Genomic DNA, 18,964 nt, shown 5'->3' on the forward strand with positions numbered 1-18,964 from the left:
ACATTACATATAATTATATAGTATAAATATTATATAATATTTATTACATATATATTATATAATATATTATATTAAATATAATATTAATTAAATGATCGATTGAAAATTTTAATTGTAACAATTATAATATTTTGTGCGCTTTAACAATATACGTCAATATATAACGCTAAATCTAAATTTGATTAATATCATTTCAGAAACCCTTATTAAGAATATTTTTCCACTTTTATTTGCAACGAGCAAGCAAAATTTCCCTGTACTAAACATAGACATCTGCTCAAAGCCCCAAAATTATTATCGTCGCGCCAGCAAACATTATTTCAAATCTTAATATTGAATATTCCCGATTGATCTGACTTTTATTATGCCTTCATCGTCACGGTATAAAAATAACCCAGGCACGCCTGTCATTCGATAGATTACGGTTAAAAGTTCAGCAGTAAATTCTGTTCAGTAGATAAACCAGATTCACTGCACTTCACCCACCCGCGAACAGCAGCAGGAGAAGTAACTTTTCAAGTTTCACTAGTTGCAGGAGAAAACTTGCAAATTCTTTCTCCTATTTCTTTTCTTTTCTTCTTCTTCCTCTTCTTCTTCTTAAGGAGGAAACAAACAAATGAGTTAACTCAGTGCTTTCCGATCGCTATTCACTTTGACTGTTACGGTGGTTCTTGGAGGGAAAATGTTCCAAATCCAAGAACGACGGGAAAAGAATAGTTCGAAAAAGAACTATTCCGATGAAAAATGGAGTAGAGGAATTCGAAGAATCACAATGAAGACTTTGTTCGAATTAATTATGAAGCCTTTTAGAAAAATGATCTAGAAACCTTTCAAAAAAATTGGCTCGGAAACCACCTAAATTCGTGATCGCGTAACAAAAGTTTTGTAATTGCAAAAAAATTTTATTCACTCGGCATTTGATTACAATAAACATTTGGAACGATCTGATTACACTTTCTAATTCAATTTAAAACTTCAATTCTTTGTCAATTAGTCGATTCGTTTTAGTTTTCGAAAGTTCTCCAATTGTTTAATAAATTTAATTAATACAATTGTTAGAATTGTAAATGCAAGAACTTCCGAAACTCAATTGTCTTTTCTTTTTTCTATTTTTTGGTAAGTAAGAATCTCCAAAAACTTAGCTACTTTTCCCCTCGGTCATCTCTCGGTCAATTCAATGACAAATAATTCGTTCGTTATAAAAATATGTGAAATCTCTCGGGAGAAAAATTACGAAACTTCTTGTCATTGCAATTAAAGGCTGACAAGGGAGCAGGAAAAATGACAGGCGTGGCAAATTTTTGGGAGAATGAGACAGCGCTGGTTAATTAATCCGCGGTTGTTGCCGCACACGGAATTCGAGAATTTGCGAAGCCAGCCAGCTGTTTCGAAATTGCATATTGCGCGGTAAACGAAAACTGTGGTTCCTTTTTTCCCCGACCAAGACTTAACGTGATTGGAATATTTTGCAGAAACGTCGACGTTCGTCTGGACAAAGCGAAGCGGGCGAATGGAAGGAACAGAGGACACGCGTTTTGAGATAAAGAGAAGAAAGGAGGGCAAAAGACCTCCTGGGTGTATAATAGCAGAATTGAAAGAGGAGAAAGTACGGAGTAAGAATTATTAAGTGCGCCGTTGCTGTTTCATTGTATTACGTATCGCGTTTTATTCTGCCACCGGATGAAAGAGCGTGCAGGGAACAGAATTGAAAGAGCAGAAGTGCAAATAAGAATTATTAAATGTGTCAAGTCGCGGGTATTGTAATGTGTATTGCGTATTGTATTATATAAGTATGTATTGTGTTACTGTATAATGAATCGTGTATATATGTGCACACAGAATAAATATATGGACTCAATGATGTTTCACGACTTTTCGTGGTTTACGTCGCAATCACGATGCCTCGAAATTATGTTTCGTACATTTTTTTTTTTTTTTTTTCAAATCACGTCAATAAGAATTACTAATTAAGAGTTATTGTATATTGTCACATATTGTGTATTATTATTATATATTGTGTTATGTTATTATATATATATATATATATATACTACTTTTATCATATTACTTTTTTTTACTATATTGTGCTATATTGTTATATATATTACTTTTTTTTATTATATTGTGTTATATTATTATAGTATATTGTGTAATATATAATATATATTAATATGTTGTATTATATTATTATACATATTAATATATTATGTACATATTACATATTAATATATTGTGTACATATTACATATTAATATATTGTATACATTTAATATATATTACATATTAATATATTGTGTATTATTATTATACATTGTGTTATTATATATATATTACTTTTATTACATTACTTTTTTTTATTATTTGTGCTATATTATTATACATATTACTATTTCTTATTATATTGTGTTATATTATTATGTATATTACTTTTTTTATTATATTGTGCTGTATTATTATATATATTACTTTTTCTTATTACATTGTGCTATATTATTACATATATTGCTTTTATTATATTACTTTTTTTATTATATTGTGTTTTATTATTATATTGTGTTATATATTACTTTCATTACATTACTTTTTTATTATATTGTGTTATATTATTTATTGTTATCTTATAATTATGTATCGTGTGTACAATGAATAACAAACTTCACCTACATGTTCATTCCAAATAAAGAAAAGTGTCACAGGTATGTATATATTTATGCAAGGTATCCCACGTAACTATCATGGAGGAAATTACAAACTAGAAATCTGTCAGAATCTTCCTTCGTTTCGTTTAGACTGGAACAAGGGGTTAATCCGTAGATTTATCTTTCCAAGTATGACCATCAGTTCCATGCAAACGCAAATAGCAATGTGAACATTTGAAAGATCAAAAATAAGTTTAAATAGTTATTCCTTGGAACTGTAATTTAAATGATATGCTTCGCTTAAAATATAATTATAATGTAACATAAGGTAGTAAAATAATTTAATAATAAGTAAATAACAATATAGTAATAATATAACATAAAATGAATAATAAAACATAACGTGAACGTAAATACAAAATGAAACAATATAATATAAAATAAAGAGAGAAGCACAATTGATAGAAGCGGTACACGTAGTAAAGCCATAAAATTGGTCAGACATTGAAGCTTACTCACTACTCTAACAGTCGTTTAATAATAATAATTCGCGTGCACACAGTACAAATAACAGAAATAGCAGAAATTTGAAACGTCAAACTCGAAAAAATATGATTTTCGCAGTTTGAAACGTGAAACTCAGGAACTTTAATAATTTTGAAAATTCTCGCGCGCAACGAAGAAACTCTATACACCAGTCAACGAACAACTTTGCAATTTGAGGGTAAAATTCAAGTATAAAATATATATATATATATATACATTTGCACAACTTGGTAAACGAAGAAACTTCAAATGTCGCTCGTCGGCGAATCGAAATTCAATACGTGCGCGATAAAGTCGCGTGACGATCAATCGGTGTCAACCATTAATGCTCCAATTTCTGACCCCCCCTCTGTTGCACGTCGCTTCTATCAACTGTGTACACACACTGACCACGCCAACCGATAGAAAGATAAAACACTGACCTGGTTATGATACTCTATCCCCATGCTCAGCGTATTGATCAAAATCGCCAATAGGATACCCTGTTGAAAATATTTGTGCTCGACCAGCTTCTTGATCGACCGTCTTACGCAGCGTATCGCGCAGACACACCGGTTCCCGCATGTTCGAAGCACTCGCCTCGTCCGAGAACTCTTCGCCCATTTGTCACCTTCGTCTGGCCACTGATCAGTGGCCTGCAGCTCGCAGCAACACGAGCAATTATCAATGTCCGACGCTAACCACTGCGTACGATCCTCCAGGGTAATATGTCGATCCGTGATTCCTGAAATAAATGCCCCTCTACATAGACGCGTGTCAAATCGAACGCAACACGCCAACGTACGATTATGATAATCGTACATTATTGTATAAATGATAATAGAGACTAATTCCACCGAAAGTTTCATATATCTCTGTTTCCACTTTTGTTGCTGATGTCTCTCGACACTTCGCTACCGAGCTAAAATTACCGAGAAAATACTCAATACTTAATACTTAAATACTCAATACTCAAATACTCAATACTCAATACTTAAATACTCAAATACTCAAATACTCAATACTCAATACTCAATACTCAAATACTCGTTACTCAAATACTCATTACTCAAATACTCAATACTCAAATACTCAAATACTCAAATACTCAAATACTCAAATACTCAAATACTCAAATACTCAATATTCAAATGCTCAAATACTCAAATACTCAATACTCAAATGCTCAATTTTTCACATAAATAGCAATTTTAACAATTCGTAAAATCGGGATATTTTTCAAATTTCTTTTTTTAAATAATTTCAAATTTTTCGAATGTGACTGAAAATATACGACTTTGCTGTCTCAAGTGGCAATTTATGGGGATTAAGGCAATTTTGTATCGAGAGCTAATCGTAAATTAATTGTGTCTCATTTGAGAATGAATCTTTCAATCTTTGCATTTTATGATATTAGCAATTATACATGTAACGATTAAATTGAAAATATAAGCTGGAATTGTATTTTAGAAGCTAGATTTTACAGTAAAATTTCATTTCAAATGTTGCTCTCATTTTCCTTAAACTCTCTTAGTTAGTTTCTCGAAATTATATAATTTCGTCTATAATTTAAATTTTTAAATTAAATTAATTTAAATTAGTTTAAATGTAATTTTTACATTCAATCGTTTTCTCGCTTAACTTTTCATTGTTCGTTACAACCAACAGAAAACGTACTATAAACTTTGTATATTGTATACAATGCAGTATTAAATTTTGGAAATTTAATATTGTATTATAATACATTATATTATAATATAATTGTGACATATTGTAACGTAACATACTAAATATGATGTACTGCAATTTACCAAAATTTCACGTTACATCCAAAATTCAATTTTTATTACAAAACTTGAATTTCACAGTTGCATTATAATTTAGTAATTATGACAAATTGTCGTTGTAAATTACAATATACATAAATGTACATAAATTACAATGTAACATGGTGTACACAGTGCAATATTATATTAATATTAATAACAATCTTACATTTGTATCAATATTATTGTAAATTTCCCAAAATTTCATATCACGTTATGAAATTCACATTATACCCGAAATTCAATTCGCATCGTAAAAACTTAAATTTCACAGTTGCTTTATAATTTAGTAATTCTCATGTATTATCACAATGTAATAGTAAATTGCAATATACGTTGCAACGTAGTATGCCATAGTTGTTACAATACATTACAACATTACACCAATATTAATCAATATTAATCAACTTAAACATTGCCAAAATTTCCTAAAATTTGATATTTTAAAATAATTTAAAATTCAATTTATAATATAATTTATATTGAAATGTAATTTATGATATAACTTATACTAAAATTTAATTTATAATACAACTTGTATTAAAATTCAATTTACAATATAACTTGCATTAAAATTTAATTTACAACGTATATAATTGAATTTAGATGCGAAATTTACAATTACATTGAAATTTAATTTACAACGTATATAATTGAATTTAAATGCGAAATTTACAATTACATTAAAATTTAATTTACAACGTAATATAATTGAATTTAAATGCAAAATTTATAATTACATTAAAATTTAATTTACAACGTAATATAATTAAATTTAGATGCGAAATTTACAATTACATTGAAATTTAATTTACAACGTAATATAATTGAATTTAAATGCAAAATTTACAATTACATTGAAATTTAATTTACAACGTAATATAATTTAGATGCGAAATTTACAATTACATTGAAATTTAATTTACAACGTAACATAATTGAATTTAGAAGCGAAATTTAATTTATAACGTAATATAATTGAATTTAAATGCAAAATTTACAACTAAATTGAAATTTAATTTACAACGTAACATAATTGAATTCAGAAGCGAAATCTACAATTACCCAAAATTTAATCCACGGATGATTAAAAAGCCGGAGGTGTCAAGCGACATTTACCTTTGGTAAGGGAGTTGAGAAAAGAATCCAAGGCTAGCTGTCCGGTTGGTAGCGCGGCGCTTAAAGCGCCGCTTAACGCCAGCAATTCTTGACAAGTCATGGCTTCGTTTCCCCCCAAATCGGCCTGCATCTGCGGTGACACGTGCACATGACAAATCACGCGAATGCAATGGACACATGGTGTACAGCGCGCCCCGTATGTATGTATGTATGTACGTACACGGTGTAAGTAGAGTGTACCTGTATGTGGTCTGGCAGTGGACTCGACCAAACAATCCCGTCACCGGTCTGCGTCATTTTTTCGCTGGAGCACACGTTCCGTTCGCCGGGCGACATCGCCGTGCCAGCCTGCAACGCGTTCCCGACGCTGTTGCTGCCGTGCAGCAACACCACGTCGCTGAACATCACGCTGCTCCTTCTACGATAGTTCGTGCAAGGCGGACTTAGCAGCGCGTTGTTCGTCTGAGGGCGCAGTTCAATATCAAAACAGGGGGTGGGAATTAAAATTCAAGAGAGAGAGAGAGAGAGAGAGAGGAATTTTCTCGCGATCCGCGTTTTGTTTCCGAAAGTGGCCCAATTTTCAAACGTTGTTCAAGTTCGAGGAAAATGTCACCAGTTGCGCCCCGCCAACTGATTTGCGGACCATAACGAACGACCGAAATACCGTATACGTACAATAATTCGTCGCTTTCTTTTACCTTCGAGCTCGTCGGTGATGACATCACTATGGATTCATTGAGAAGTAATAAATTTGTTATTTGTTTTGTTGCTGGGCTGTATTTAAATATACTTGAAACTAAAAATTCTCGATCATTCTAGCGTAAGAGGTTTTGCGTTTTGATAAATTTGAAAATATTGGTAGCTGGTAGCATGGTGGTATAATGCTTTTGTCTTTCTAAGGATATTTAATCAATTTATCAATTAGTACGATGAATATTGTTTAGAAAGTAACGCGTTTCTTATGGTTACAAATGGACTTGGGCCACTTTCAAAATTGGCGAAATAACTTTTTTTAATTTTTACAAAAAGACACGAATGAAAACGATAAAAAAATAAAAAGAAAATGCCTTAAAAGAAAATGTTACAATCTTGTGTTGTAAAATTAAAAAGTATCCAAATTTTTACTATGTACGGCCATATAATTTGTCACACCAAAAAATAAAATTACTAAAATATATTACACGTATAAAATATATAACATATACGAAATTTGACTTAAATTCATTCTGTATACATGAAATATGTTGAAGTTAACTTTCAAAATTAATGAAATAACTTTCCTAATTTTTAAAAAAAGGCATGACTGAGAAAAATTTAGAAAAAAAGGTAAAAAAAGTAAAATTCCCTTAAAAGAAAAGAAAATATTCAAAAAAAATAAAATTCCCTTAAAATAAAAGAAAAATGTTACAATCTTGTGTTGTAAAATTAAAAAATATCCAAATTTTTACTATGTACGGCCATACAGTTTGTCACACCAAAAAATAAAATTACTAAAATATATTACACGTATAAAATATATAACATATACGAAATTTGACTTAAATTCATTTTGTATACATGAAATATGTTGAAGTTAACTTTCAAAATTAATGAAATAACTTTCCCAATTTTTAAAAAAAGGCATGACTGAGAAAAATTTAGAAAAAAAGGTAAAAAAAGTAAAATTCCCTTAAAAGAAAAGAAAATATTCAAAAAAAATAAAATTCCCTTAAAATAAAAGAAAAATGTTACAATCTTGTGTTGTAAAATTAAAATATATCCAAATTTTTACTATGTACGGCCATACAATTTGTCACACCAAAAAATAAAATTACTAAACTATATATTACACGTATAAAATATATAACATATACGAAATTTGACTTAAATTCATTCTGTATACATGAAATATGTTGAAGTTAACTTTCAAAATTAATGAAATAACTTTCCTAATTTTTAAAAAAAGGCATGACCGAAAGAAAAATAAAAAAAAAGGTAAGAAAAATAAAATTCCCTTGAAATAAAAGAAAAATGTTACAATCTTGTGTTAACAAAGTTAACAAATATCCAAATTTTTACTACTGTACAATTTGTCACGACCAAAAGATAATATTAACTAAAACACGTTAACACATACAAGAAATACACAAAGTTTTATTTAAATTCGTTCTCTATAAACAAAATATATTAAAGTTTATTTAAAATTATTTCAAAGTTTATCTACTTCATTTAGATCGAAGTCCATTCGATCTAAATCATTCATATAGAATGTTTCACTTTCATTTCAAAGACATCTTCTTTGCAAAACTGCCGGCCAACGATTTAAAGCAACGTGCACACAAAGCGTACCTGAATGCTCGCCTCGGTCGCGTTCGAGAGAACGTTGTCGCTCCCGTTGCAGGACACGGACGATGTCCTGTGAAGTCCCACGTGGCACACGTTCGACGAAACGTCCGCTTCCGACATTTCAGGACTGGCGCGTGGCGCGATCGCCAAGTTCCCGTTGCTGCCGCCGTTGTTGTTAATGGCGGTGGCGAGGATCGCAGCCTGCGTCGGAGGGCTGTTCGCTGGGAAATCAGTGAGCGATCCTCCGCCGCTGCCGATGCCCTGTTGCTGTTGTTGTTGCTGCTGCTGTTGCTGCTGTTCCGCGTACTCCAAAGCCGCCAACAATCGGGGACATCTACCGTGATGGATTCTCCTATCTGACGAGCGGACAACAGAAAGATCGAATGAATAACGACGTTGAAATTCGACGATTCGTCAATTATAACAGATGGGAGGCCGTTCTGGGAAATATTAATCGAGCGCCGATAAAAGTGATATTTTAAGCTTCGGTGAGTCGGTAATTATTGACGCTCGTTTAAATCTCTTTTTTTTTTTATTGAAAATGTTCGTTTCTGAAACGGGATGACAGTTTCTCGTGGGATCGAATGTCTGTCAAACGGAAGAGAGAAATTTTACTTTTATTAATTGCTATTGACGAGGGACCGTGTCGTGTTAAAATTTCAAGTAAATTTTACTGGAAATACATATATATATATATATGTAAGACTTATTGCTGTGCATGGTTGGTTCGTGATTTATAAAATATAATGTTGTATGTATATATTCAGAATCCAACGTAAAGAGCCTTAAATAGGAAAAAAAATTCGTACGAAACGTTCTTCTCGAGTTCTAATTATGCAATAAAAAATTTCGTTTACAATTTATATACGATATTAGACAATTGAGAATGTCTGAATTTCATGTTCCACTCATGACAATATCATTTCCATGTACGTATTATAATATATGTAATTGTATGATACATAGTATAATAATATAATAAAAATGATATTAGATAATAATATAATAATAGAATATTATTATCTAATATATAAAATATATAAAATATATATAAAATTATAACATATAAATGTACTATATATTATAATATATACTATATACTATATTATATATTATAATATATAGTACATTTATATAACATATATATCATAATATTTTTGTATATATTATAATATACTATAAAATATATATAAAATTATAACATATAAATGTACAATATATTATAATATAATATACTATACTATAAATACTATATAATATACTATGAATATACTATATATTATAATATATATAATAATAATGTAATAATAGAACAATATATAAAATAATATAATACAATAATATAACATAATATAATAATATATATAAAATACACAATTTGAAATTTTAATTCACACAATGCTGTAATTATAACAGAAGCCATAGAACTTGAAACAAAATGAAAGAAACAAAATATATATAAAATTATAACATTATAATATATATAAAAATATATAATATATTATATATAATATTATATATAATAATATTAGACAATATCTAAAATAATATAATACAATAATGTAACATAATATAACATACACAATTTGAAATTTTAATTTACACAATACTGTAATTTTACCAGAAGCCATAGAACTCGCTGAAACAAAATGAAAGAAGCAGGGCAGCGATATAATAATAAACAGAGACGTCTAAATCGTTTACGAGACATTGAATTTTTTTAATGAACACGTGTGGTGCAAAACGGACGCGTTTCTTCCCCTACGTTCAATAGAATGAAACAAGTATTATCTCTAGAATCCACGATCATTCACATTGTTCCAAACACACTCTATCGTCTGAGATCCTCTATTATTCTCTCCAATAATAGCGTCGGTTCAAGTGATATTCTCAAGCAATCGCGCGGAACAGAGGCAGATATTTCCAGGAATCTTTGATCGTGTACGCCCTCGCCCCTAAAAGAAGCGCTTCCGCGATCGCAGCGAGACGAGCCGAGCTGACTGATTTAAACTGGTTCTTTTGTAAGTACCCGCTGTCCGGATATCGCTTCCCGGTATTTCAATTTATCGAGATATCGATTATTCCGCGATAAGAACCGGACAGAATCTTGAAACGAAATTTAATCATCGAATACTTTGGGAACGACTGGCTCGTTCATTTGTCTTTATTAAAAGGTTCCTTTCTTCCCCCTGAATTTTTCAGACACAAGCTTCCGCCAGTAAATTCTCTAAGCATTTTTATATGTGATATCGATTGGAAAGGAGAGTAATTTTCCTGGAAAATTATTTAAAATATTTTAAACTAATATTGAAATAATTTTTAATATTTTAAATTAATATTGAAATTATTTTAAATATTTTAAATTAATATTGAAATCATTTTAAATATTTTAAATTAATATTGAAATTATTTTTAATATTTTAAATTAATATTGTAAGTATTTAAATTATTTAAAATAATTATTTAAAATATTTTAAATTAATATTGAAATTATTTTAAATATTTTAAATTAATATTAAAATTATTTTAAATATTATTAAATTAATATTGAAATTATTTTAAATACTTTAAATTAATATTGAAAATATTTAAAATATTTTAAATACTTTAAATTAATATTGAAAATATTTAAATATTTTAAATTAATATTGAAAATATTTAAATATTTTTAATTAATATTAAAATCATTTTAAATATTTTAAATCGATATTAATATTATTTTAAATATTTTAAATGAATATTGAAATCATTTTAAATATTTTAAATATTTTAAATGAATATTGAAATTATTTTAAATATTTTAAATTAATATTAAAATTATTTTTATTATTATTGAATAAATATTATTAAATTAATATTGAAATTATTTTAAATACCTTAAATCAATATTGAAATTATTTAAAATATTTTAAATCAATATTAATAAAATTATTTAAAATATTTTAAATTATTTTAAATTAGAATTTCTACGAGCTTCGTATCAGTAAAATTAATTTCCTTTCTCGAGAGTTTACAAACGTCCTTTTCGTTGACGTTACATTCACGATTCCTCTTAGTCGTGGCAAAAGATCTTTTTGAAAGATCAATCAACATCGGAGAAAACACAAAAGATCTCTCATCTTTCAATTTTTCTTTTTTCTTTCTTTTTTTTCACTCCACAGTACTGTTCCATAAAAGATATAACCTAAACCACAGATAATGCAATCAAATCTACACAAAACGAGAATGAAAAAAGAAAGAAAGAAAGATCATTCGTTTAATTCTCGAAATAAAACGTAGAGACGAGACACAATGAAAACGTTGACGAGAGGCTGAAGAGACGTATAATAAAGTATAATAAGACACACCGCGGTGGATTTAATTCTTTGCTTAAAGGGCACGATGAAACTTACCTCCGGGTAATCTATTCGGATCAGGGCCGGGCGCACCTCCTCGAAATGGATGTCCGTGTTGTTGCTGTTCCTTGAGTAAATTCTGCTCACGTTTCTGCTGCCTTTTGTACAAATACACTCGGTACCTCTTCATTAGCCTCCTCTTGCCCCTTCGCCACAGGTGTGCGATATATCTGAGAACACGCGACACGATTATACCGGAATGGAACAGGCAAAAGGCAATTTTCGAGTGGCCGGGCCCCTTCATTCCTCGAGTGGAGGACCAATGGAGCACCGTTTCCACTTTATTTAATGTATGCTCTCGCGACATTGTCACGGCCCTCAATCGTCCCTTACCTCGGAAACTGAACTGCCATTGTTAACCTTCTCTTCTTGAGCGAGAGCGGCTCGTATTCGCAAATGAAATTTAGGAAATTTAGGAATTTCAAAGGTAATTGATAGTAAAAGACAGTATAATGAGATAGAAAATTATTATACGCACAAATTCGTAAGATTCTCTTGAAGATTCTTGGGAAAGTATAAAAAATTACAAGTAAAATGGAATGTGTATTAAAAAAATAAAAAGAAAAAGAAACGTGAACAGTGCAGTAAAATATAATATTCGTATAACAATGACGTAAGTTGAAAGTTTTTTAAAATTAAAAATTCCATGCTTGATGTGATCTAAGAAACTCGTAAGTAAAATATTATAGTATAGTAAATTGGTACATTAAATATTATAATATTAACTATTATTAAATATTATAATATAATAAAAATATTATTAGAATATTATAACATTATAAAATAATTAAAATGTCATAAATATTATATATAATATTATAATATTATAAAATAATTGAAATATCGTAAATATTATATATAATTTTATAATATTATAAAGTAATTGAAATATCATAAATATTATATATAATATCATAATATTATAAAATAATTGAAATATCATAAATATTATATATATTATTACAATATTATAAAATAATTAAAATGTCATAAATATTATATATAATATTATAATATTATAAAATAATTAAAATATCATAAATATTGTAAATAATATTACAATATTATAAAATAATTAAAATATTATAAATATTATATATAATATTGGAATATTATAAAATAATTAAAATATCATAAATATTATATATAATATTACAAATTGAAATATCACAAATATCACAATATTATAAAATAACTGAAATATTATACATAATATTAAATATTATAGATATTATAATTATTTACTGAATATTATATGGCAAATATGTTATATAGTAACTATAATATATTTATAGTAATATATATAATATTATATAGTAATTGTATTAATAGTAACGTATTATATAGTAATGAATTAAAATCTTCTGCACAGGAAAAGGAGAATATTGAAAAATAAGGAAACGTAATAATGAAACTATTTTAGAGAAACCCACGCTCAGTTTCTATAACGTTAAAGTATTTAATTATTTCTTCCTGAGTAGAAATTTAACAGAATTATCGTGATATCTCTGTTCAGGATAAAGTGGCAAGAAACAGCGTAATAACGAAGCTATTTCGTTGAGTATCTTCATGCTTAAAATGAAGATTTAACAAGGCGCCGTTTAACGCACGATTCATATCGCGTGGCACGAATTTTCGATTCCTTTTTTCGTGGGAAAGAAATTTAATAAAGCCGACGAGCGAATAATATAGTAATGGAACTATCGAGAAACAAACAAAACCCGGTTTCGTTCGAGAACTATTAGATAGAACGAGGAAAACTTTTGCTTCATATTTTCAAACTTTTTACTGCCTTTTCCGTGGCATTCATATATATGTACGTATGCCACTCCCAAAGGAATGAGAGTAACAACGTCCATTTTATTTTTCCAGATACAGCACCGTATGAATTTTACAAGAAGAAATTTTATCGACGATGAGCTTTCTAAAACAATTAACTTCGAAGAAACGTTTCATCGCCACAATAATATAAATCGCCATAAAATATAATATAATTTTCAATTTAGCTTCTCTTTCTGTATTTCATGCAACGTTAATTAATATTTAATTAATTTGGTTAGTTCTCTGTATATTAATTAAGTATAATTGTTAAATATAATTTCAATTATCAAACATTTACAGATAACACGGAAATTTCTTTGAAAGTGCGTGCCTTTCAGCGGGAAACAAAGAATCGTTGTGTTATCAGTATCGTGCGAACTATATTTTGGCAGCATTTGAAATGTTATTGTGATTCGTAGTGAAATATCAATTATTTCTCGACTTTAGGCACCGATTTTCATAATAAATGAATTTCGTAATAAATAAATTGTTCGTTCAATTTCACTTGGAAATTCGTACGCTTTGTTTCTCGTGCTACTTGTTTCGAAAGTAATCTGCGAAAAGTAATAAAATGAGCTGGTAAAAAATGTTTCGACTTCGGACTTTCAATCTAACTAAAAATTTCCATGTCGGAGGTTATTGTGACGCACATTTCAAATTCTGCTGTATCCGTGAAAAATAAACGCCACTCGCGGCTTTCTGTAATTGAAACTAGAAAGTTGATAGAAAATTGAAAACAGAAATACGAGTGTTTTTTTTCCCCCCACGTTGTACACAGTAGCTAAATATTATATTCAATATTATAACGAAAAATATCAAAGAAAGGAAATGTAAAAATTAGTAAATTAGAGCGCGGTTTGTTAGAAATTAACATAGAACTTGGAACTAGTGAGTAAAATTAAAAAATTAGAAAACAGTGTGCTATATATTATAAAAATTACAAACTTATTAAAAATTATAAACCTAAAAATTATAAAAATTGACATATCTGACTTACGAGCTTGCATTATAATTTTATATTATAAAAGAAATCATTGTACCTTTCACATATACTTATTTCGAATTATTTTATTTCATATATATATATATAAAATATAAATAGATATATATATAAAATATAAATAAATATATATATTAATATATATATATTTTATTAAATGCAACTCCAACATCGTCAAATTATTTTCAAAAGTGATCGAAGGTGAAGAATAAAGTTCTAATTCGATTGACAACTAAGGACACGTGACTAAATCCAAATTTTCTGGCAGTAGAACTTGCTAATGAATTTTTACATTTTCGCCACGTTCACGTTGGGCCAAATACTTCCATTTTATTCCGTTGATATCGTCAAGTGGGAAAGGAAAAACTAATGCACTTCTCTATATATACTCACTTAACAATTTCTGCGTAGCATGTAGTCGGCTCTGAAGTATTTGTCGACGACGCGAGGGTCGATGTGGAATGAAAACGTGCACGCTCCAGCCGCATCCTCTCCATCTCCCGTTTCTTCGTCTCGGAGAATTGCGTCGCTATCACGACCAAGCAGAGATTAATCATGAAGAACGAACCAATCTGTAACCGAAATTCAGTTCAATTTCAACCGTTTCCATTTCTTCCTTTCTTTTCCTCTCCGTTAACCTCTGGTAACTGGGAGTGACCGAACCGTCATAGAGTAACTAGTCTTCTTTTTAAATTCGTCGATAGAAATTACCAAGAATTGACAAATTTATTATTTGTTTCGCTTAGGTTGTAGTTCAATATACTTAAAACTGAGAAAATATAGCAATTTTGGGCCAAAGTTAACCACTTGCGCTGGCAATTAATTTAACGAGTGACCGAACCATTACACAGTAACTAATCTTCTTTTTGAATTCGTCGATAAAAATTACCAAGTGACAAATTTATTATTTGTTTTGCCCAGGTTATATAGCTCAATATATTTAAAACTGAGAAAGTATTGCAATTTTGGGCCAAAGTTAACCACTTTCGATGGCAATTAATTGCGGACCATAACGAGTGACCGAACCGTCATACAGTAACAAGTCTTCTTTTTAAATTCATCAATAGAAATTACCAAGAAGTGACAAATTTATTATTTGTTTCGCCTAGGTAATAGTTCAATGTACTTAAAACTGAGAAAATATTGCAATTTTTAGCCAAAGTTAACCACTTTCGCTGGCAACTAATTGCGGACCATAACGAGTGTCTGAACCGTCATACAGTAACAAGTCTTCTTTTTGAATTCGTCGATAGAAATTACCAAAAAGTGACAAATTTATTATTTGTTTCGTCTAGATTGTATTTCAATATATTTAAAACTGAGAAAATATTGCAATTTTGGGCCAAAGTTGACCACTTTCGATGGCAATTAATTGCAGACCATAACGAGTGACCGAACCGTCATACAGTAACAAGTCTTCTTTCTATATTCATCGATAGAAATTACCAAGAAGTAACAAATTTATTATTTGTTTTGCCCAGGTTATAGTTCAATATATTTAAAACTGAGAAAATATTGCAATTTTGGGCCAAAGTTAACCACTTTCGCTGGCAACTAATTGCGGACCATAACGAGTGTCTGAACTGTCATACAGTAACAAGTCTTCTTTTTATATTCATCGATAGAAATTACCAAGAAGTGACAAATTTATTATTTGTTTCGCCTAGGTAATAGTTCAATGTACTTAAAACTGAGAAAATATTGCAATTTTTAGCCAAAGTTAACCACTTTCGCTGGCAACTAATTGCGGACCATAACGAGTGTCTGAACCGTCATACAGTAACAAGTCTTCTTTTTGAATTCGTCGATAGAAATTACCAAGAAGTAACAAATTTGTTTTCTGTTTCGCCTAGGTTGTATTTCAATATACTTAAAACTGAGAAAATATTGCAATTTTGGGCCAAAGTTAACCACTTTCACTGGCAATTAATTGCGGACCGTAACGAGTGACCGAATCGTCATACAATAATTCGTCGCTTTCTTTTACTTTTGAACTCGTCGGTATGATAGAAATTATCGAGAAGTAATAAATTTATCGTTTGTTTTGCCTGGGTTATAGTTAAAACTGCGAAAACATTGCAATTTTGTGCCAAATATTCTCGACGTGCGTGACACAACGTCACTCCAGCGCAAGTTAACAACGTTTCGCTTTGCACTGTCGCGATACCTGAATCCATGAATACGGTCTCTTTGCTACTTTCCGCGTACGTACACACGTATTGATTAAATACACTTGTCAGTATTTAATCAAAGAGCGTTCTGTATCTCACGGCGCAAGGAAACAAACGAAACTCGGTTCGTTTACCTCACGTCAAACGAGATTGGAAAGAAACGAGACCCTTGTGCGCCGGATATTCTACATTCCACACCATAGTTTACCGTATCGTGTGTTCCGCATGGGATAATGAACGTACCACGATCAAAAGGACGAAGTATATCCAGTCCCAGAAAGAGTGAGCATCTTGCACGTAGTACATTATGTCTGTCCATCCCTCCAGACTGATCACCTGCGATCACATCATCATTTCGCTTTAACAATTTTGCCCGAAATTTCGCCAGAGGTGATTATCTCGCGGCACTCGGATCGTTGGGAATTATTAAATAACTGAAAACGAATTGTTAAATTGTTCTCAACGACTGCGGTGTTTGTTTGAAAGGTGAATAAACGAAGTTACAAGGTAAAGAGAACGTTTACGCGAACGGACTGTAGATGTTTGTGCGAATTCCCAGCTAAAGAAATGACTTGTTGTCGGATTGCTTTGAACCGAGTATTTTCCACATATTTTTCCGTCATACTTTTCGGTGCAGTCTCGATTGTCGAATCACTGTCGTGTTAATAAGTAAGATTTTTTTCAGCAATGACCTCTCAGTGAAAATTGAAATCTCTCGTTAGAAGAAATTTTCATTCGTACTTAACGCCAATATTTCTACAATTAAAGAAATCACCGTACTAAAAATTTTATTTCTTTATTTTCACATTAGTGTTTCTAATATCCTTATTCAACGCCAACAGTTTAATATAAACGATATTTCCCGGTGGCTGTCTGAAAAATCCGTTTCATTTAAAAATACGTGTAACGAGATCAATTTCGACTGATGCGAAATTCTTTTCAAAAATCTAACCAAAAAAAGGAAAAAAAAAAGAGGGGGAGGGAAGGATTAATATTTCTGAAACAGTTCGACACACAAAAACGACCCTCTCTCTCGTGCAAAAGGCGAAAGAGGAAAAAAAAAAAAGGAGAAGGTTGCCTATAACCGCTCCATAAAAGTTCCAATCAATTATTCAGAGCGTGGTCGAGTCTCTCCTCTGTTTCTTTACAACGTTTATGACTCTCACGAGCGCACAAACATCCGCAGTCTAATTACGAGCTATACAGAATAGCTAAGGTTGGCCAATCGAAAGAATCCTTGACCTCGTACTATACTAGTCAAAATAACCAGCTCGAACATACGTTAAAAAGTATTCATTCGATCGTGCTGATGTACGTGTGTGTGCGTGTGCGTGTGTGTATGTGTGTGTGTATAGCACTAATATTAGCAGTTTCCCTTGAACATTCGGAAACTGGACGCTCGTATCACGGAAATTTTGGCTACAGGAGCGGAGTTTCAATTTCTGAATGCCGGCGGGGAACTGGGACACTCACAAGAAATATTGCGACCCAGGCAAGACCGATATTATCGAACGATATCGTTCCTTGGAAAGGATTGTTACCCTGACCCTTGCACTCCGTGTAGTAGTAATTCCAATTAACGCAGGTGTCGTTGGTGATGAACGTTGTATTATTGTTCGGCAAGGCGGTGCTGTTGCAAACCAAGTTCCCTAGAAGCAAGAAACACTCCGATTGTACCTGATAACGATGAAAACGGGCTTCCGCGTTCTTCGGTGGAGAAATTCAATGTTTTCTCTTTCGGTCTCGTGCGTTTTCAAGCGAGAATGAAACCGCAATATACACGTTCAAGAGCGTTGGAATGTAAAAATAAATATAATGACTTTTGCTACAGTCGATCGAATTGAATTGACGGTGGAGTATATTGTAATTACCGTGACGAACACGATTTATCGATTAATTTAACTCGTCCCTGTTACAACACGATTCACAGATTTGGAAATTTTACACGTTATTGTACTGATTGATATATCTCGTAGATTAAAAATGTTTATTAATTAATAAAAATATTGCACTATACTATGTCTACTGTACTGTACTATATTTCGTACTTTAAAAGTGTTTATTAGTTAATAAAAATATTGTACTATACTATGTCTACTGTACTGTATTATAGCTCGTAATTTAAAAATATTTATTAATTAAT

At 30.5% G+C, this 18,964-nt stretch overlaps 1 protein-coding gene across 6 annotated transcripts in view; it reads right to left on the bottom strand.

Moving 5' to 3' along the window:
* LOC122530335 (voltage-dependent T-type calcium channel subunit alpha-1G) overlaps positions 1-18,964 on the bottom strand; it is a 166,987-nt gene that overhangs the window by 55,382 nt on the left and 92,641 nt on the right. For all 6 annotated transcript variants that reach the window (XM_043657186.1, XM_043657189.1, XM_043657187.1 and 3 more), the window contains 8 exons: positions 18,295-18,470; positions 17,065-17,157; positions 15,044-15,222; positions 11,827-11,999; positions 8,438-8,790; positions 6,350-6,571; positions 6,110-6,239; positions 3,608-3,909 (listed from right to left, as the gene is read on the bottom strand). In XM_043657186.1, coding sequence (XP_043513121.1) covers positions 3,608-3,909; positions 6,110-6,239; positions 6,350-6,571; positions 8,438-8,790; positions 11,827-11,999; positions 15,044-15,222; positions 17,065-17,157; positions 18,295-18,470 — 1,628 coding nt within the window. The remainder of the gene's footprint in view (positions 1-3,607; positions 3,910-6,109; positions 6,240-6,349; positions 6,572-8,437; positions 8,791-11,826; positions 12,000-15,043; positions 15,223-17,064; positions 17,158-18,294; positions 18,471-18,964) is intronic.

The sequence above is a fragment of the Frieseomelitta varia genome, unplaced genomic scaffold (assembly GCF_011392965.1).
Source record: "Frieseomelitta varia isolate USP_RPSP 00005682 unplaced genomic scaffold, Fvar_1.2 scaffold_339, whole genome shotgun sequence".
NCBI classification, from domain to species: Eukaryota; Metazoa; Arthropoda; class Insecta; order Hymenoptera; family Apidae; genus Frieseomelitta; species Frieseomelitta varia.